The sequence below is a fragment of the Onychomys torridus genome, chromosome 18 (genome assembly GCF_903995425.1).
Source record: "Onychomys torridus chromosome 18, mOncTor1.1, whole genome shotgun sequence".
In the NCBI taxonomy this organism is placed as follows: domain Eukaryota; kingdom Metazoa; phylum Chordata; class Mammalia; order Rodentia; family Cricetidae; genus Onychomys; species Onychomys torridus.
In genome coordinates, this window is record NC_050460.1 from 49,981,708 (window position 1) to 50,003,974 (window position 22,267).

A 22,267-nucleotide genomic window follows, 5' to 3' on the forward strand; every position below is an offset into this window, starting at 1 on the left:
CCTGTTTATGTAGCAGTGACCCTTGTCTAATAAAGCTTTTTTGCCCTAGAATGAGAGGAGGCTCTGCTGTATTCTATTCCTTAATGGCCAATCCTGATTACTTCTGAAAGCCTTTAATACATTTCCCATATTAGACATGAACAGATGTCAGGTAGGTTGCCAAGGGAGATTTCTTTTATGCAATCTTGGCTTGTTGTACAATAATAGCCCTTTCTCAACATGGGAAAAAATTACAGACCCAACTAATTTCCCTGACAGGGGAGAGTTACATATGTTTTCCACTTGTAGTTTCTACAAGTTTACAGTTTTGCCAAACCTGGAACTAATTGGGACCATTTCCAAAACTGGCCCAATAAACCCCCCAAAGTGTAAGAGCCATTGGGACAGACAGCCAATGATGGCTTGCTTTTGAGTTTCCTCCATTTTGGCCAAGGACAGGGGGGCAGGGGTAGAGGGGAGTCAGATGGTGAAATTATTTCATTTAAGTTGCTTAAACACTTACTGTTTCATATCCTCCAAGTTTTTGAGCAGCTTGAAACATAGTCCAAAGGTTAACTGTTAGAGGGACAATAAGTATTTAGATAAGCATTGCATTAACACACTTCCAAGAAATGTCAATTCAAACATTTTGTTTTGTTTTTCAATGAGAAAGAGAAAGAAAAAAAAATCAACTGTACCCCAGAGATCTAAATATCTAGGAAACAATTCACCCGAGGGGCACTCAACATTACAGGATCTACTTATGCTTAATATTTAAAAATATTTCTTGAGAGATGGTTACAAGACCACAGAGACAGTTGAACTTTAAGGATAAACAACATAATTTTGTTTGTACTATCATCCACAAAGGAAGAGAATAACATTGGAAGGACCTTGGGGAACGTGTGGGAATTCAGAACCAGATGAGTCTTGCTCAGTTCTCAGAAAGAAACCCTTGATGGTAATGCCTCCTTCAGATAAGATTTCTCTGTGATCAATAAATAGCTAGTTTTATACATGATAACCTTCTTAGACTGTTTGATAGTGAAGGTATATTAAAGGATCATGCTGTATTTTTGCCAACATGTGGCTGGCACGTAGGTCACATGCCAAGGCATGAGTAATACAGTAAAGGAAGACAGTCAATCACAGAGAGACGGAGTTGCCCACTGAGCTCCTGTGTGACGCTAAGGAAAAAAGAATGTATCATTTTTCTTAACAAATCCTGGGTATAGAGTTTGCGTGTTTATGCTGCCAAGCAGGGCTGCTCAAATAGGATTGTACCAGATACCTTGGAATCTGAGAATATTGGACTTCAAGTAGTCCTTTGGTCAGGGAAATGAACAAAATGGGATTTAAACAAGAGAAACACTCTTGGATACAACATGTTTGTGAAGCTACACTGAACCTCTACTGTTTCAAGGCTATCAAGAGCCTTGCCACGGCCTTGGTCTCCTCTGAATTGTTGATAATGGGACAGAGCTCTTCACAGAACATTGATTTTACTTCTATTTCAAGCAGCCGGTTTTCAGACATTGTAATCATCTGTCGTTATATAAGTTTATAATGGCTGCGAGTGTTCTTTTGCAATCAGTGCCAATTGCTATTAGCTATGTAAATTGTTATATAAAACATACAGGTTTGACGGTCTTCATCAGAATGACACATGGTTTTAATCTAGGGAGATGCACTTGGAGAAAATACTATTTCAAGCCAGAGGGGCTCATGGCTTTGTGCACCAGTAAATCCAGACAGAGCAAAATACACATTTGGCTGTGAACTCAGGGGCAGGATCTGGATTTTCTTCTCTTTTACAATGGAATTCTGCTCAAGCTATGAGTTTCCTCGCGTGTACACACAAAAGCTCCTAGAGGCATAGCTAGCTCACAGTTGCTCCAAACTGTGACTTCCCTTCAAGTGGGTTGATTTCATGTTTGCTGTGAACTCAGATTTAAAAAAGAAAACAAAACAAAACAAAAAATAAACAAAACAAAAATGAAAACCACAAGTGTAAGACTAGAGGAATGGTTTTTTCTTTGTGGCTGTTTTGTCCACTTTTAAACGTCTTCCTCTCAGAAGCTGTCTCCGAACAGGCAACATCTGGGCCTGATAAGACTACATCATCATCATTATCTCCTAAGAATGGAGTTACAGACACTCCAGATTGACAAAACAGAAAACTAGGAGCTTCCAACACGTCTATTTCCAGTCAGCATCCTCGGACTCTTGCCTATAAATATCTCTGCAATTGTCCCACAAGGCAACAATGAACCGGAAAGGGGCAGGGAGAAAATTCTTGGCTTGTACAATTTGTGGATCTACTATAAACAGAAAACACCCTGACTAGATTAGGGTTTCAACATAATCACTAGTCCAAAAGAAAAAAAAAATTCTACTCATCCCCCCACCCCTTGCAAATTCAAAGAATCTGAGCAATTTTGATATTTCAGAAACAAAAACAAGTGTACTTACTCTGTTTGAAACCCAAGTAGGGAATTCGCTCGATGGGCGTTTTTCTTTCTTTCATGTATTTATAAAGTGCCACTAAGAAGGCTTGTTCATCTGCCCTACATTCTTCTCCAATGGACAGCTTTGGCTTTTCTTCATTTGAGGCTTTCTTACAGTTACTGTGGTTATTCTTCGGCTTGGTCAAGGCTGACCTGGCCTCGCCTTTCACCTGGAAGAAGAAGAAGAGTACATGAAATCAAGCCTAGCCTTGGAAGGCTTGTAAAGACATATTTAAGAGACACTTTCTGCTGAGAGGGAAACAGCTAGGCAGGGGCACCAAAAGACAGCCTTGAGTAAGAATTGTCCTACATAAAGTTCTGTAAAGGGCCATCTGGTAAACCTGGTGGGCTTTTGTGCCCTGTGTCCTTGAGGGCAAGTACTCCAGTCTAGGATGGGTGTGATCTGTAAATAAATGGTGGGACCGAATGTCAATCAAACTTTTTTGAGAACCAGGTCTCCAGAGGCCACAGTGGGCCTGGTTGTGCCAGCGTCTTTTGTATACTTCACAGTACATTCCTGTCAAAACCAGAAACAGTGCTGATGTCCTGGAGGATGATTGATTTTACCTCTTAATACATTTTATCTTCCCAAGAGGTGCCACTGTTAATGTCACTGATGAAACCTTGCTTTCATAATAATAACCTGATACTATATATATATATATATATATATATATATATATATATATGATATATCATATATATCTTTAAAAAAAGAGAGAGACACACTTAGTTCTTATCCTCTTTCTCTTTCTAGACATCTGGAAGAGCTCTTTATGCTGGGATATACCAGCAAGGTCATTGTCATGGGTTACCTGAGGGTGATGCCTGCACATAACCCCAAGCAGTACACCTAAAAGCAGCCTTTAATGAGGACTTGGTGGTTTTTCCATCAGCCCAGAATATGATAGGAAATGTTCTCTTGCCAGAAACGAGAGAGTGGCGGGCAGCTAAAACCCCAAGTAGAACAAGTGGAAAGTGCCCCCCCCCCCCATCAACTAAGACACAAATGGAGGTGGACGCTCCCTGGTTTTCTTCCTTGTACACCACGGGCAGGCTTTGGAACTTGGCTAACCTAATGTTCCCTCCTCGTGGCCATGTTGTACAGCAGCCTTTGATGGTTGTTAAATATAACGCTAAGTTGCTGAGTTATTTTAATTGTAAAAGGGGGAAGTACAAAAGGTCAGACTTAAGAGTTCAAATGCACCCATGGGGAATGTGTACATTCCAATATTCTTTACATCTCCTGGCTGACATTGGGCAGGAAGAGGCTAAATGCTGGGGAATGCTGTGAATAAAAATGTCCCATAGATTCCACGCCGTTCCGCTTCAGACCCTCTGCAGATCCTTCTGAGCACTAAGCACATGAAAAGGGTTCTGTTTATTTATTAAAGGGGAACACATCCTCTCTAAGAGGGCTTTGTTATTGCTCATTCTCTCTAGTGAGCACGCTGCTTTAATTTCTTCACACTGGTCTCATAAAAATAAAACTTCCTGGGGCCGCTGAAGAAGATTTTCATATCTCTTAAGGGGCTGTGGAAATACGATGAAAACATGTCTTTTTCCACGTAGAATTTTGACTGACAATATTCTCAAACTTTTGCACTTTGTGACATGATGGGAAGACAGACAACTTGTGACTCTTTTTGTTGTTGTTGGTTTGGCTTGGTTGGAGACAGGGTTTCTCTGTGTAGTTCTGGTGCCTGTCCTGGGACTCGTTCTGTAGTCCAGGCTGGCCTTGAACTCACAGAGATATGCCTGGCTCTGCCTCCCGAGTGCTGAGACTAAAGGTGTGCACCACCTCCACCACCACCTGGCTCATCTTGTGACTCTTAATGCCATCATCAACTTCCATTGCCAAGTTTTAGGTTGGTGGGTCTAAATTTATGCACTTCATAATTTATTGGCCTCTGCTTCTCTCTGACTCTCCAGCACTGGGGTTATAAGCACGTGCAACCACACCCAGCTTTGCTTGTGTGTGTGTTCTCTGGATTGAACTAAAGTCTTCACGTTTGCAAGGCAAGCATTTTAAGCAACCAAGCTATCTATCTCCCTAATCTTTACGTTCACATGTCTCATGAAATGGGTTGTTATTGTCATAAAAATGGAGCCACTGAGGCCCAGGCAGAATGAGTAACATGTTTACATATGATAAACTTAGTAACGATGTGAAGCTGGGTAGTCCAAACAAACTTTCAGTTGAAAAGCGCATCTTATATTTCCAGGCATTACAACATCTGCTGCTGAGAAATGTGATTTATCAAGTCACATATGAAACAAAACTAGGTGTTTTTCAAATCATAGAAGCTTCTTTTCTTCCGTTGTGCACCCAGCCAATAAAGAGAAAGAACCCTATACCTATATGGTGCTGACAGTGAGCTACACAACCTTGCTATGTTCCCATGTGCTGTGTCAGGCTCCACGGGAACTGCAAAAGGCAGCTGGTTAGACCCATTTTACAGACAGAAAACAGAAGCTCACCAAGGCTGGAGATCTTGGCACACAACTACTGAGGTGTTAAGTGCCCAAGTTTGGAACTCAGTTCTGCCTGCCTCCAAGCCTCAATCTCACATACTGGGGAGTAGAGAGCTAAGAGCTGTGTGCAAAACAGACCTGAGGCTTAAGTTTGCGATGATAACAGTCCAATTATCTCTGTTAGAAAGACAGGAGCACCCTGGGTAGGGGACTCTGAGGTTTGCAGACAGGTAGGCCCTTAATCGTTTGCTTGCACGTGTAGAGTGGAAATACCAGAAACGGAAGAAAAGTACTTGGGGTAGAAAGTCAGGGCTGAGGTGGCCCACCCTCCCTGCTCAAGACAAAGGCTCCAAGTGAGGCCACAAAACCACCTGCTCAACTCCACCCTGCATTCCAGGGATTCCGCTAAGTGGATGGAGCGTGTTCACCCAGAAGATAACAATTAATTGGGTGGTGGCCTGCATCTCAGACTGGCTCCGCGCATCATTTCTCAGTGTGAGTGAGCTTTTCATTTCCTGGTAAGACTCAGTCAAGTTATTGTCTTCATGTTTTCGCCACATTTACCCAAAACATCCTCAGCAGTTTCATCTACCGGATTACTGTAAGTCCACGGTTAAAAGCCAAACAGCAGGTAGTCTTCGTGCTGACCTTGAGGAAGTATGACCTTGAAAGGGTGGCAGTTGGTGTCCTGACCTGAGGGCTACATACCTGTTGAGCTCACTAAGAGCTCTGGGGTTTTCAGGGTGATTGACAGCTTGCTAATTATAGGAGTGCCGGTTAATGTTCTCAGTGAGGCTGTGTACCTATTCGGTACTAACCACATTCTTCTGCAGAACTGGGTGATCACTGCTCTCCCAATCAGCAGGTGTAGCCAGCTGTGGTGAAACAGCAGGAACGCCCCCCCCCCCCAGCTTCTTGGTAAAATGAGAGTGATAACCCCTGGGGATAGTTCTGAAGGAGCAGCTGAGAAGAACAGCACAGAAACCAATGCATGCCTCATATTCCCACTTGAAATGCCAAGGATGTGATATAATGGAGGGACATACAGTGTAGCATACTTGGTCTTTCCCTATTCCTTCCCCACATGGAAACCACCTGTTACATGGCTAGTCTTTAGAAAACACCACACACACACACACACACACACACACACACACACACACACACACCAGCATTTACTTTCCATCACCGGAGTTTTATTGCTAGAGGCATAAGTAACAAGACCTCTCTAGTATAGTTGATCAAGCCTTGCCAATAGATCTTAAGTTGCAAATGGCCCCAGCAAGTGACAGGATCAGAGTTGATCTTAGTCACAATGACCTCCTAGAGCTGGGTATCTTTCCTCCTCATGAGACACATGTCTTCAGAAAACCACATAATTCTCTCTTCCAGGGAAAAACTGTGTGTTCCAAAGACGCTGTTCCGTTCACACCCAAGAGAGTGAAAGCTTTTCAAGGTGGCATGATGACCCCAGAAAAACCAGTACATCCATGATGGAAGTTCTGCTGTGGGGAGCTGCAGGAGGCTGGCACTTATCCACAATTAGCAATGGTCTGTCTGAGGCACTTTTGAAAACACACAAGCAGTTCACCATCATGTAAGATGTCAGTTCAGGTTCCGGAAATAAGCAGATGGTCATAGACTTAGCATCTTTACTGCAATGTTTCATGGCAAACGACAACTTGAAGACCCAAATGCCTTTTCAAATGGCTCTCACAGTCTCGAGTACCGTTTGTTACTCTTGCAGGATTTTCCAGCCAGGTGTCAACAGATACGCTCGCTACACTTGAAAATTAATCTTTCCCAGTTAGTGGCTTTCTCCAGGCGCATGTGAAGTATCCGAGACAAGACTGTAATCCAAACCTCCAAGAGAAGCTAAGGTCCTCCACCAGTGCCCAGGATGACCACAGCACACGGATGTCAGAAGGATGGTCTGTCCCATGGTGACCATTTTCTGGGGCAGCACTAGTGGGGAGCAGGGTGAAGGAGAACCTAGGCTTGGCTGTCATCCCTTATAAAGAAAGCAAATCAGTGAACATTCATGTGTTCAGTAGCCGTCTGTTTTTTTCTGTTTTGTGAGTCCTCATACGAATTTTGTAATTCCCACACATTAGTAGTCTTTCCAAATACCAAGTGTCATCAGCACTTCATCATGGCGGGATCAGGTTTAGAATATTCCGGAAGAAGCACAGCATGGGTACTGCATTCCCTGTTGAATGTTGACCATTGTAAGATCTTGCTCCATCCATTTTACCTTGCAGGACTCTCAGGCTTCATTTCAAGGAAACAACAGATTGTGCTGCCATCATTCAAGGCCATAGACACCAAGACCCTATGTAGAGGATTCCAGGGCTGAGATGCTCAAATCACAAGAAACTATCCTTCATGGTATCCATGTGTATTCACGTACAGAGGTTAAATGTGTAGGGGACAGGTAATGTCAGAAAATGATAGCCTTGTATTTAGCCAGAAAAAAAATATACACTTCTATAAGATTGTCTTTAAAAAAAATATAACAAACCCTTTGAAATCTTGGGAGCATGACAAAATCTTAACCAAAGAGCCCTCAGAACTTTGTGGTAAGAGTCATACTTGAAGATAAGATTTATGGAATGTAAAAGTCCACAGTTCACTTCGTCACACTGGGAAGGGGGTAGAGGACACAGTACAACCCACAGCAGGCAGGCAATATGAAACTCAACCTATTCTTTCCTCTGTCAGACCCTTCACCTGGACTCAACATGCCCCCACAAGTTGAGTTTTGAGCACTTGGATCTGGAAATGCTTCATGAATTCCAATCTGATCTCTGAGTCCGATCTAGACGTATTCGAACTGTCTTTGGCCCAGAGAGACAACACGAAACACAAACACCCAAGAGCCAGAATGTGGAAATGTGACCCAAGCTCAAAAAAGTAAAAAAGATAAGTCTAAACATGTGAAGTGACCCTTCACTAAATACCTCAGGTACTTCAAAGATTCCAAAGAATGCTCATTCAAAGGGGGCCAACAGGCCTCTCTAAAGGAGAGCGTTTCCTTCGGCATCCAGAAAGATCTTTAACACACACATTGACCTCTATGAATGTATGCATACATATAAAGAGTTTTCCATGAGGGGGGGGGCATGACCAGAAAGATTAATTCTAGCCCCTTGTGATTTCCTCTCCAGTTAATCTCTGAAGCATATTTAGATGTGTACACTCAGGGACAGAATGGTTCGGCTGGTCTATTTTTGATACGAGCAGAGTAAACTATGTCATTGTGTCATCTAGTATGAAATCTCAGCCTCGGTGACGCGGTCACTTAATCATGGCCTTTACCCAACAAGCCAAACCGGGAGGTGGGAAGTCATTCTGTTGACTAATCAAAATGCCTGCCTCCTATCAGATTCTCCCACCCCTAGCCACTAGGGAAGTGTCCAGTCCAGACATGGCCTAAAGCTCCAGAAGCTGCTAACACTAAAGGCAGATTCTGAATCGAACATAGCCGCCGAGACACCAGATATCGGAGAGGTCAAAGGGGGAAGTCAAAAGAAGCATCCATCAGTCAGGAGGAGTCTCAGCTGACAGATGAAGACGACGCCAGACCTTACCTTGTTGATGGCTTTACCATCACAGTTATTGTTGGGGTCCTTCGAGCCACTGAAGGAATCTCTTCTCTGGGGACATGTTTTCTTTTTGCGAGGTCTGCCTTTAAGATTTGGCGCTGAAAAGAAATGGAGAGTAATTGTCATACATTCTCAGTATAATATAAGGAAGGTTACTATAGTGTTCTGCTCCGAGAGCCGAGAGGCGCACATGTCTGCCACCAACTCTCATTGGATGCTGCAGTCTCTGAAGGGTGGAACGTTGGTAAATGCTAAGCTACCAACGTTCCCAAGTTTAATTAATATAAATAAAAGGAGGATGACAAGGAAAACACATTGTGCCCCCTCTTACCCTCCCCCATCTCTGTGCTCCTCCCCACTCCCACCCCGCATCCCACCCCCAGTGCACACTGTCAGAATGTAAGCACCCCTGGCTAGACTTGGGAGAGATCTCCTTCTGTTTGTTTGGTATCTTGTATTTTGAAATCCAAAATGATACTCCAGCCTGTGATGTCATCATAGTAAAGTAACATCTGAAAACATCACTCTGTCAGAAGAGTTTTAGAGACGGCAGGCAGCTTTGTTTCAAATTACCATACCGAGGAGAGAGAGACAGTTCTGATGAGGGGCACTCACAGTAACGAGCTACTATTACACGCATTTTCTAATAATATTGTGGCCAGCGTGTCTCACATCTCAGCAAATCTGGCAAAGACAATGAATCAGCGTGTTCTCTTTTCCTCCTCAATATATTTTTATGAAGATCTGGAGGGTTATTTAAAATAAATTCCAAAGCTTACACTGGGGTTAGCCTGACTCCTGTGGGGGTTGGTTGGTGTGTGTGTGATTAAAACCATCGTTACAAATGACACAGGTGATGATGAACTTGGGCTGTTTACGGGGTGCCCTGACTGCCCCCGCCAACTCTCAAATTCAACTTCATCAGTCAGTCAAGTCCCGAAAATCTAAAACCAACCAACTCACTGAGCTGCCCATAAACCATCCCCAGACAAATGCCTTTCCCCCAAAAACAATCTCTCTGGAGCTCCCAAAGCACCCACATTTTCATTACTTTAAGGGACAGTTATGGAAAGATATCATATCTGAACAGTAGGAAGCCTCTTAATTATTATTCACCTCACATACACACATGAACACACAGAGGCACGCGTGCGTTCACACACACACATTCAGCTAGTGGCTTTTGGACATTTTATGCTGGGCTCAATTTACATACATACTTCCTGCTAATTTGGTTTTCTGCTGCGGATGTGAGTTTTGCTGTCGGCGAAACTCAGTTAAGGCAACTCTCTCTTTACAAAGTGGGGAGTGTGGGTTAAGAAGCAGTTTCTGGAGCGTCAGGACTCCTTCCCAAACTACAGTTGCTGTCACAGTCCCCTTCCTTAAAACGCTGGTCTCAAAGTCCACCCCAGAAAACCTGCCTGGAATTATCAAAGATAAAGTCACAAGCAAAAGCCAAGCAAAGAGAAAATTAGACATTACCCATTCCAGTCGCCACACATCTGCCTGATTGACGCCTGTGCCTAGGAAAGCTCCGGCAGGGGACTGCTCCCCAGCCTCATCCCTGGAAGTCTGGACTTGATGTGGAATATCAGCTTCCTAGCAGCGAGGAGGCTCAGCGCTGCTCACAGCTCCCCTCCCCCCGGCAGCTCCATTACTCATGTGAACACACAGCAGTGACTAGCACGGGTGTGTGGGATGGGCTCTGAGCTCTGAGCACTTAGGGGGAGCTGCCAGACTGGCAGAGAAGGCTCTGCTCTCTCCTCCTCCCTGGCTGGGCTTTGCCGACTGCACCGAGCTTGTTTGGTGGCTCCTGACCTCTGGCTCCTTGGTGGGAGCTCCGAGCCCAGTTCCGAGAACTTGCCATGGTCCACAGCCTGGAGCCAGGGCGTGGACTGTTTTGTTTAGAGGACTCTGTGTAGCTCGTTTCCACACTGACCCAAGTGCTGAGGCTTTAATGACTGCTAGGGTAGGATGTAACTCTCAAGTCCCCTTATCAAAATAACAGCCCAGCAGCGTGCAGACAGGAGCAAACAGGACTTGAGAGCGGAGTCCTGAGAGATCCCGTCAGCAGTCAGCTGCAACAGAACAATATGGCCTCTGTTCCCAGACTTGTCACTGTCGTCTCTACCCCCCCCCTCACATTTTTGAAAAGCACTTAAAACCTAAAAGGCATTTATTTCCAGAAAAGACTTTCAAAGCCTGAAGGCCCTGTCGAAAGACAGAGCTTGCACTGAACACGGTGCTTTAAATAGCAGAGGTTCCAAGAATCTCTAAGAACCATCTCGAAACTGGGTTGATTTCCTTCATCTTTTAGGCTGTTTTCAGAAGCCAGAGACCCAGAAGATTCAGAGACCCACACATGTGGGGCAGAGGAGCTCCTAGCATCCTGATCACACAACCCTAAACACAGTTTTGTGAAGAGGGGTCTTTGGTTCTTCATTGGTCAAGCGCTGGAACGTTCTAGATATGAGCAGGCCAACCCAGCATTGCTGAACATGCGAATGCAAATCCTTCTTTTTCTTTGTACAGAAGTACTTGAACTATGTAGTTGGTTTTTGTTTTTGTTGTTTGGGACAGAGTATTATTATACCTGACTAGGCCATCTTTAAGGGTAGGGCCATTGGATTTTCCTCTCATCTGCATAACACTAGGGAGGTAGCCTTGTGTAACCTGAATTTGTTGAATGAACAAATGACTAATAGAAACACAAATGCCCACATACTCCTCACATCCTCATGAGAGGAACCTGCCAATCGGATCACGTGATACATGTGTCACCCTGGGAATCTTTAACACTTTACGTCTGATGCTCTGGCAACATAAGCTAGTGGCTTGAGGTAACACTGAAACAACAAAGACAAGCCAAGGTCAAACCACTGCCTTAACCATAGCCTTACCCCACATGTCAAAGGGGCGGCGGCAGCGGCGGTGCATGAGGAACTGGCGACCAGTCCCCCTGTAATGCAACAGGCGACCTTTTGGGCTCTTAGAACCCCAGTAGAGCTCTGGGCTTGAGGCCCTTGGCAAATAACAAAGATTCTGGCTCCCGGGCTATGTCTGTTTTCCTCCATGGCAGAGAAAGATGTCATTCTCTAGGCCAGTGAAGATAAGTGAAGGCCCCATGCTGTAGTGGTTGGGGTGAAGTGGAACTCTGCATTTCATTCACTTACACGAGAAATATCCCAATACCTTCTAGCCATCCTGGAGACTATTTTTACTCCCTTCTGGAAGGCCAGTGTCAACACCAAGATCCTGAGTCTCAACCTGGAGCGAGCCTCTGCTTAAGAGAAGAGTGAGTGACCTCTCCGGTCGAAGCTTTGTTCTCGTCGGTTCCACATAGAGCAAGTGACATTGTAAAGCTGTCCACACTACAGCTACTTCCACTTGTACGTGTAACTGGAATCCCAGCATAGTCCTCCTGGGTCCTCAGAGTTCAGGAAGTGGCTTTGTTGTTGTTTGTTTCAGGTGGGTGGTAGTGGCACACACCTTGTTTTTGAGCTGAGGACTGAACCCAGGGCCTTGCGCTTGCTAGGCAAGCGCTCTACCGCTGAGCTAAATCCCCAACCCCTGTTTGTTTGTTTGTTTCTTAAGGTTTTATTTTGATGCTGGGGAGATGTCTCGACAGTTGAAAGAGAGCAAAGCCTCTTACAGAGGACCTAAGTTCAGTCCTCAGCACCCACATCCAGTGCCCTACAGCCTCCTCTAACTCCAGCTCCAGGGGATCTGATGCCCTCTCCTGGCTTCTGAGGGACTTGCACTCCCTCACACACCTACACACAGGAGAGCCTCTGGTAGACCAGCAAGACCTCTTAACTACTGCACCATCTCTCCAGGCCCTCAGTAATTGTGTTTTGTGTGTGAATGCCCTCAACGTTACTCTCCTTAAGACAACAGTGCCTCATTCTTCCTTGGTACTTCCTGAGTGCCAGCCATGGCTATGCCCTCCAATAGCAACTCCTCTAAGACTCAGAGCAAACCCAGGAGGTCAGCACTGTTATCGTCATCCCCATTCTACAGATCAGGAAACTGAGACAGAGCATTCTCAGACCATACAACTGATTATCAGCAACAGGACTGCCACCTGGGCAACTGCCATTTCCCCAGGGTCCTAGTCTCTTTCCTAAGCTCTTTCTGCGTGCCCACACATTCACACCACCTCTTAATGAGTGCACAGATTAACCCCAACCGACAGCAGTCTAGAACAAGCGTTTGCCAGCCGAAAACACCCTCAAACACTGTCTACTCCTGTGAGCCTAGTGGGCATCATCCAGCCTCTCATGGACCCACAGACAGCAGGAGCCCCTTCAGTTTTGACTAAGCAATGGGTGACAAGACTCCCATTCCACCCATGGAGACCAGTAAAACTTTGGTCAAAGTGGCCTGGCGGCAGCGGCTGCAACGGTGGTGTTCTGGCTGATGAGTGAGAGATTTCTGTGGTTGAAACAACCAACCAAAATCCGTTTCTCTCTCCTTGTCCATCTGTCCGTCTTCCTTGGGGCCAACTAATGAGTGCTCACTTTGAGCAGCCCGCAGCAACTTCTCCAGACATTAAAACCCCTAAGAAGCAAGCTACCTCCATGTTCGGGACACTGTGACATCCAGTCCCTGCTAATGACATTGCTTTCTTTTGTTAACCGTTTCTTATCGGTGTAGGACAGTCTGTCTTTGTGACACTAGAGTACAACAGTTTGTTCTTACTCTCTTTTTTCTTAAAGGTCTGCTTACTCAAAATAAACGAATAAATAAATAAATAAATAAATAAATAAATAAATAAATAAGAGCAGGTGTTTGCAGGCAGTCACTTCTGCTATGGGTTCAGAGGAGTTATAGATGGCCAGGCAGCTCAGGTGTAGGAGACTCATCTCAGCCCAGATTCTTAAAATAATAATAAAACAAATGATATGTAACCAGTTACTGGCAAGCTGGCAAGGCCAATAGCTTTTGCCTTAGACGTTGCTCCCCGCCCCCCACTCTCCCCACTGTGTTCTTCTTCTCATGGCCGACATTTTTTTTAATGCCATTTATGTGCTCTTGGAGTCCCCCAAAGACAATGGGTCTAAAAGCTGGATTGATTCATCAGCAAGCCAACAACCCTTTCTTCCATTTTGCAGAGGGGCTTTCCCCTTGCTCCTCTCCCCCACCACATGCCCAATGCAGCTACATATCCATTAGAGAAGTTCTTTGTGAGGTCTACTGATACATAGGGTCTTACTGGCCAGGAAGACCTGGAAATAGGGAAATGGAAAAGCCAAGCATCATTTTCCTAAGAGTGGACCCCTAGGGGTCAGTGTCTACAGGAGGTGAGCGGAGCATTAACTCCTTGAATTTTTCAAGTTGTGAATGTGTATTTTAAATACCAGCCAGAAAGCAAAACCCACCAGTGGAAGTCTCAAGTACTGGCTGATATTGTTGGATGCCTACTCCCTGTTCCCGAGAATATGCTGCATTTCTGTAATGCCTTTCCTCTGAGCACAGGGAGGTGCTGGGCCTTTTTCTTTATAGACAATAATCTTAAAATACCCAGGCAAGTTTCAGCATGGAGTATTGCTCTTTTTGGAAGGAAAAAAAGAGAGAGAGAGAGAGAAAGAAAAAAAAGAAAAGAAAAACGAAACCTCCCCTAATTTAGTTATCATTTACCGCGTTCTATTTTCAATGTTTCCCTTTTGACTATTTAGAAACTTCCTCTTTCAGGCTAGCAAAAATAGGATGAATGTTTTTAGTTATTAATGTATGAGTCAAAGATGTAGAAACCAGGAATGGCAGAACACTTGATCAAAGCCACTCCTAAAATTTATGGGCGTAATAAAAGAAAGGCATTTCACAGATAATCTCTTACAGAATTTCAGTTTTTAAATACTTGGGGGAAAACAAAAACATCCTAAAAGCTCTCAGGCCTCCTCGTGGCTTTACCGCTGAGCCAACATTTTAACATAAGAATTCATAAATGATTCCCTGAGTTTTTTTTTTTTTTAACTTCAAAACCCAGTATCATTCCGAGGAGGGCATGTTTGTACTCCTTGCCTATTTACATGGTTGAAGCTTTCTTTGAATGGACAAAACATGATTGCCACATAAAGTGAGGACTCTTCGGATTTATTTTTATTCTGGTTTTCCATAAACAGCCCTCCACGCCCAGTAGAAAACACTTGAGATGGGCTGCCTGACCTATGAGCACCCAGGGCCATTCCCAGGTACAAGTTGGTCTTACAGGAACACTTGAACTTTCATTGACTAATGGCAAGCTGCAGGTAGAGCTGTACATCACCAGGGCTCTGGCACTTGGTAATTTCACTGGTAGTTCCTTTTAAAATGGTTTCCTTCAACAAAGGCATTGAAGGAGAAACCCAGAGATAAGGGCCCAAATTCTAGGGCCAGATTTAAAAGCTACCGCTTTCAAAAGCCACCAAGATCGTATCGCCTGGAACAACCGCAGGTCACATGCCCTGGATGAATTGTCTTGTGGGGTGTTAACGGGTCTAATGGAGAACTGGGCTGTGAGTTTCTAGGTGCTGCAGTCCGGGCTATATTCCACTGACGCTGGCACTCACTACAATTTAGCTTTTCCTCTGAACCCTGCGCTCACCAGATCCATGTGCCTGTGCTTTCCCAAAGGATGAGCAGTTGTTTGGGTTAGGAAGAGGATGAGAAAATAAACAAATAAAAATAAAGCTGGTATTATGAGACCCAGACCACTTTGGCTCTGTCAAAATCACCCAGATCACTCCATGTCACTAATGAGAGTGGAATGTATGAGTGTGCACCCTCTACCTGGACTGATGGCATGGCTGGAAGTCCCAAACAGCCATGGCCTTCACTGACTGCTCAACAAACCATGTAAGTAAACACTCCTGCAATCTCATCCAAAACATGCCCTGGTCTTACTCACTCTTGGTTCATACTCCTGAATGCCGGGGCATTGTTAATGCCTCGGATCAACGTATTAGTAATTTCACAGGCATGTGATTTGCATAGCTGTTTCCTGATACACCCTCTCTCTGCCCTGGAGGTCTTCATTTCTCAGAAACACTTAAAAACACAGATTATTTCACTGTGGCCCTGCCCCCACCTCGTAAATGGAACAGGGCTTGCTAGCTCATCTGTATTGCTAATTGGTTTGAGACCATGTGACTCCAAGTACTCCTGCATTAAAAACAAGCAAGTCTTTTCAGTTGTCAGGGCTTATCATTAGAAATAAGCTGATTTCTACCTAGTCTGGTTTCCCTGGGAGACAGATACAAATGGTCGTGTATGATCTAGATACAATTTAAAATCATGTAGATTCTCCAATCTTCAAGTGTACTCTAGAGAAAGATGAACACAGGACACTGGCTAAGAAATGGGTTGTGTGAGCTTCTTGCCGTCTTTGGAGGAAACTGGAGAACTCTGAGGTCTGCCTGGCTGTGGAGCTGGGAGAGATTCTAGGTTGTTAGAGGCTAGACCCTTTAGAGAGAAGGTTCTGGAAGTAGGAAAGGAGTTTGAAATCCATGTTGGACCTTGTATAGTCTCACATCCTCCCTCTGGTCTGTGTTGGCCATTCACATTCTTGAGAGGAAAAGTGTTCCTGAGGGAAGACTCTGTGGGCGCTCTCAGGGGCAGTAGGTGTGTCTCAGAGTTGTTTGGGGAAAATGTATTTAACTCTCAGGTAACAAGGTAGTTAGTTCACTATGGCTAGGATGTGATCCAGGCCTTTAGTTTTCCTCATAGTTTTCCCATAGAACCCACCTGTGGAAAGACTCTGCTGCCTCAGAATGTTCCAGACGTTTTAGAGAGGTGCCATGACAGAGAAGACACACATAGGTATAGCTGGGTCCATGGTCCTGACAGCATGATTTAGGCCTTACTGTTGAACTCAGTCTCTGGCTCCCCATCCTCACATCATCCTCTGCCTTGGAGTCTTATAACAAACTCTCAGACCCAGCAATGCCAAGAGCCGTCTCTCAAGTACCACAATGGCTCCAGCCTACATGGTCACATGTCCTCAGAGAAAGAAATGGGCTGTTTCAAACCCATGCTGTACTTTATCTAGGAAATCAGTTCTTTCCCAGCTTTTGAAAAGCGTTAAACAAAACCCAGATTTAGCCTATCTTAGCATGTGACCACTAACAAGAATGAATTACAACCTAATATTATAGTTTGTTTATTGTTTAAGGCTGTTTAACCATCCACTGTGGACATGCTTTTGAAGGACATTTTCATTTCCACAATTTCTGAAGGTTATAAAGACAGGGCCTCATAAACAGAGAATGAAATTTTGTTTGTCTCTCTCTTTCTATTTCTTCTTTGGTGTTATCCGCTAACTTCGCTCACTTCTGCCTATGACTGATGTGCTCTGAGGTTCCCCCCTCAAACACAACTGCTCTGAACTGAAAGTTTTGCATCAAATGGCTTCACAAGGAGTAGGAAATAGGAGAGCATGTTTGGACTCACATGAAAACACAGCATTCTTGTCCAGTTAGCTCTCCAGGTTTGGAGGTGAGACTGTCCATTTTTAACATCGAAGGTAATTGATTTGCCAATCAATGAAGAAAATGTTTCCCACTGGATATAAATAAATGTTTTTTTTTATAATGTTTGTTTTCTTTGTGTTCACATGGCTTAGCATGGATGTATTTAAATGATTACAGATATAGATGAACACCCTAAGAGAGACAGTTTAGTTCTTGAACCCACACCACAAAAACTAAAGGGTATGGTCCCAATTTCTTTTAAAGGATACCCAAAAGGGGGTTTATTGAAGGTAGTTTTCAGTTTCTTTATGCCATCAGAAAGAGTAATCTAACACATAGTGTTGTTCCCTTTTAAAAAATAAGGGCCTGGGGTCCTGCTGGATTAAAGTGTTAGCTACTAAGACTGATGATCTGAGTTCAAACCCCTAGGACCCATGTGGTAGAGAGAACTGACCCCTACAAGTTGGCTTCCATGGCTTCCACAACTGCTTGGTGGCACATGGTATCCCAAATAAAAGTGTAATAACTTTTTTAAAGTAGGACGGGAATGATGGCCCAGTTGGTAAAGTACTTGATACACAAGTGTGGGGCTTATATCCCCCAAAAGAGTATCTTCAGACTAGTGTGCAAAAGCCTGCACAATAGTGTGCACATGTAGTTTCCTACTGGGGAGGCAGAGACAGGCAGGTTCCTGGGCTAACTGAGCCAAGTCTAACTGGTGAGCCCAAGTCTCAGAAAATAAACAAATAAAAACGAACACCCCAGGGTGGACAGTGCCTAAAGACGACAAGGGAAGTAGGTGTCTCTCACCAGCATGTACACACACACACACACACACACACACACACACACACACACACACACCTGTTTTGACACACAGAACACGTACACACACCTGCACGCAATGCCTCCACCCCAAGATGACTACTACTTTGTTGTCTGGCATCCCGAGATGTTTTCTTCAGGTAAGTCTCTGTTTGAGGCAGCAGGATGCTGTGGAAACCACTTTCATGGTCCCTGAGCTTCCTCTAAGGAGTTGCGGGTGCCGCCATCATTCCACAAAGCCGCTTAAAAACCCTTCTCGGGTGGTACCAAGGTTCTCGCTGACTGTGTAGAAGAGGGGGAAAACTGAAAGACGGAGGGTCCAGAAGGAGAAGAGACAGGAGCCTGGGATTGGGTGCATGTGCAGAGGCAGAAACAAAGTCCCTAATTCCCCCCTCCCCACTGCTCACAGGGATACATTAAGTAGGGACAGGTGATTGTAAGTGGGCGGGGTAAGCTTGAGTGCTTAGTCATTGGAAAGGAGAAAAGCAAGGCAGAGATTAGTGGAAACCATACCATAGACATCATCATCATCATCATCATCATCAAAGAGGGTGAAGCTGCACCTTGTCAGTGGAAGAGAAAACATTCTTCTCACTGTTTAAAGTTGCTGCATCCAATACAGTCAACCATAGCCACAGGTGTCTATAGAGCCCTTGAAATGTCAAGCCCAAGTTGAGGTGTATTTTTTGTATAAAATGAACATTGGTTTTCAACATGTGGGTCAGAAAACAAAAGATCTCACTGACAGCATTTTAAATCAAGTACATATTGAGATGATAACAATATTTTGGCTGTAATGGATTGAATAAGATATGTCATTAAAATCAATTCCATGTTTTCCTTTTTAAATGGCAGATGGCTTGTGTTATCTTCTGCATGGGTGATGCTAGTTTGGACAATACAAAGTTAAGATCATAGATGTGTCCTTGGACATGACTCAAAAAGGCAAGCAAACCAGATCAACATCTGAAAGCTGGAACAATTGGCAAAATCACAATTCAAAGTTCTGGTAAAATGGAGAGGTATATTCACTGTAACAGGACAGTCATGTATAGATGTTAGTAACCCAAAATTTGCTGATGCTGAACTAGCTGCACATTTCAAAACTGGTAACTATTGGCTCAAGGCTAGGAAATGCCCTGATGAGGTTGTGAGCACTCTAAGTTCCTTAACTAAGGTATCAAGTGAAAACAGATTGAGGATGGGGGGAGGGAGGGAGAGGGAGAAGGAGGGAGGGGCTGACTTCTCATGAACTGTTTTCATGTGTTGACAACCTAAGTTAGGTAGAATAGAAGCCTTTTTTAATCATTCAGTGCAGACACAATATGAGAAAATAGAACTTGAATGATTTTGGCTAATCCTAAGTAGAAGTTTCCTGACCACAAATTGCTGAATAAGTTTTCAGTCCAATGGTGTTTGCCTTTTAGAGATTTTGTTTGAAAGTAAGTAGAGGGGTCAGATATAGTCAGCCCTCAAGGCAAGAACATGACCTTCTTGGCATGGTTCAGCTGCCTCAGGTCCCACAGTTTCACATAAAAATGCATTGCCAATAAGCCCAATGAAGTTGGACAGAAGAAGGAGATTTCAATTCTGGGAACCATAGAGGAGATGGGAGCTTTCCCTAGTCATCCCTGGAATCAAAAGGATTACAGAGAGTCCAGAAAGAAGACCGGGTGGCTAGGGACAGCATCCTTGCCATGCAAGCCCTGCGACCTAAGTTTGACTCCTGGAATAAAGCTCTGTGGAGAGATCCAATTTTACAAAGTTGTTCTCTGACCTCTGCCTTTGTGGCCACAATACACATCATGCACATGTATGTCTACATATGCTTAACAAAAAATAAAAATAGAGAAAAAAGACCATCAGACACTGCTCTGATAGTGGTCGCCCAACACCAGGCTAGCCTACTATCTTCTCCTTCCACATAACCGGTCACCGGGTCTGAAGTAAGTGTCTGCTCCCTCTGGGCCCTCAGCTTTAGGCTTCCATGACAGCAGCCATGCAGAACAGTAGCTAACTACCAACCAACCTCTAAATATAAGGAGCCAATAAAAAGCTACGCCGTCTCCTGGCATGAACCCACTCCTTTTAGTTTAAAAGTGACCCTGATTATAACACACAGGAATAGTAATGGCCGCAATGGAAATAAATCCAGGAAATAGTTTTCTTTTCTCAGTCAGCGAGAGCTTCTGTTACAGTTAATATGCAGAGGGCTAAAGACCAAGACGAGGGGTGGGGATTTTAGCTAAGTGGTAGAGTGCTTGCCTAGCAAACACAAGGCCCTGGGTTCGATCCTCAGCTCCAAAAAAACCCAAACCAAAACAAACAAAAAAACCCAAAAGACCAAGATGAGTAAAGCATCAACAAAACACACAACAGATAATGCACATTTTACTTATAAGGTAATTATAATACTTATAAGGTAATAGTTTTTAATGACATTTTTTGGTGGTATGCTTGTGATATCTAAATGCAGAAGTATTTGTCTTTGTCCCCTAAACTCTTTTTACAGCACATGGTATGCATATTTCAGTCTCCAGCCTTATAAACTCAGGACCAACTGTCAGTAGATGGTTATCTAACACATGGGGTCGCCATTAAAAAAAAAAAAAAGTCTCCTTATTTGGGCAAAAGTCTTTGTCTCTATCAGTCTGTCTGTATTTCCTCTCAGAAGAAATTTATTTGGATTATTTGCTGTTCGGGAAACCCAGAGGCTGCAAGTGTGGCAATCGAAAGGCAGAGAAATAAATCCTTAGCAAGTTAAAAACACTTAGCTTGTTATTAGAACCATTTCTGGCTTTGTTAGCCTTAAGCAAACTCTCCATCGCCCTCTTGTGGTCAATCTGTGTGATGCAGCGGAATGACCACAAAAACCCAGGGAACAAGAAAGTTTATACTCAAATACAGGTAGAGCACTGATATCAGAGGGAAGCAGGTGTGAACCGCAGGTGTGAACCACCACTTTGGGCTGTTTGTTTGTTTGTTTGTTTGTTTGTTTGTTTTTTGAGACAGGGTTTCTCTGTGTAGCTTTGTGCCTTTCTTGGATCTCGCTTTGTAGACCAGGCTGGCCTCGAACTCAAAGAGATCCGCCTGGCTCTGCCTCCCGAGTGCTGGGATTAAATGCGTGTGCCACCACCACCCAGCTTTGGGCTGTTTTATATGCATTATATATACTACTTTTATTAGGCCTCCTTCATAGTGTCAGGCATTGTGGGGTGAGGGTAGTGGGACTTGCTATGTGGAAGTTAGAACAATGTATTCCTGGAACATAATAAGTCACTGTATCTACGGCCATAGCTGTTAGATGTTGTAGCCAGTTGGATTTAATGAGTTTTATAGCCTTAAAAAAAAATCATGCCCACATTTTAAAGGTTCCTTCATAGCCAAAAATAGGCTGATACTCCAACTGGCTTGGAATTACAGGAACCAACAAAAGATGTCTGAATAACTCCCTAATATGGAAGAAAAACCATTAAAAAAAAAAAGTAAGGGCCAGTTCATTTGTTTCTAACAATAGGCAGTATAGAGAAACTTGGAATTTATAAGACAAAGCAAAAGGATAAACTGTATCATTCCATGCCCTCTAAAACAACAACAACAACAACAATACTTTCTAAAATCCAAATTCCACACTCAATAATCAGTTATGCAATTTGGTGTTTAATTTGATTTTTTAATTTCTGCTGTATGATTTTCTACACTTTCCTGCTGAATAGGCCTGCCCCCCCTCCAAAGCAAACAAACTTGGTATTAAAACAAACTTAGCAGCTGAAAGAGAAGCTGGGGGAACCCAGAACATAACAACCAAACCCTCTTTCCTCCGATTACCAGCAAATGCACCACCAGCTCTTCAGTCTTTTGAAATAAAACCACTTCTCTGCCCAGCATGAACCCAAATGCTCTGTGATTCCAAAATGATTTCAAGTCCAGTTCTGTAGCAACAGTTGTTTGGTTTTTTTTTTTGTTTTTTTTTTTTTTTTTTGGTCTTTAAATTATCAAAGTCCTTAAAGTAATTTTACTATAAAATTAAACAGCTGTGCCTTCTTCAGCAAAAGACGATCGCTCTTATTTTTGTGTGTGCTGTTGTGTGAGCTGAAAATTTCCTTTCTTTCATGTCCTTTTTTTTTTTAAATTCCAAAATGAATTCTCTAGCTAGCCTTGTTTAGCTTAAAAAAATAATAATAAAAGAGGAGGGGTGGTATTTGCTGGCCTGTGATGCGCATCTACTTTTAAGCACAGGCGCTTACACACAGGACTTGCGCTCAAAGGGCTTTTGTTTAATTCCTATTATGGTAGGAAATATGATATCCTGCCCCCAGTAGAATAACAACCCTGTGTGGAAGAGAGATGGACGCGTCTGGGGAGGTAGGTGTCCTCTGCCGATTTTGCAGACGGGAAAACTGAACAGCTTTAAATGCAGGGAAGT

At 43.7% G+C, this 22,267-nt stretch overlaps 1 protein-coding gene across 3 annotated transcripts in view; it reads right to left on the minus strand.

The window, feature by feature from the left end:
* Arid5b (AT-rich interaction domain 5B) overlaps nucleotides 1–22,267 on the minus strand; it is a 176,225-nt gene that overhangs the window by 31,837 nt on the left and 122,121 nt on the right. Inside the window, exons 1-4 of one of the 3 annotated variants that reach the window (XM_036167716.1) lie at nucleotides 10,049–10,340; nucleotides 8,552–8,664; nucleotides 2,452–2,656; nucleotides 503–555 (exon numbers count right to left, since the gene is read on the minus strand). In XM_036167716.1, coding sequence (XP_036023609.1) covers nucleotides 503–555; nucleotides 2,452–2,656; nucleotides 8,552–8,664; nucleotides 10,049–10,052 — 375 coding nt within the window. In that variant the 5' untranslated portion in view covers nucleotides 10,053–10,340. Of the gene's footprint in view, nucleotides 1–502; nucleotides 556–2,451; nucleotides 2,657–8,551; nucleotides 8,665–10,048; nucleotides 10,341–22,267 lie in introns of those variants that run through there. The other 2 variants (XM_036167714.1, XM_036167713.1) reach the window with 2 other exon arrangements.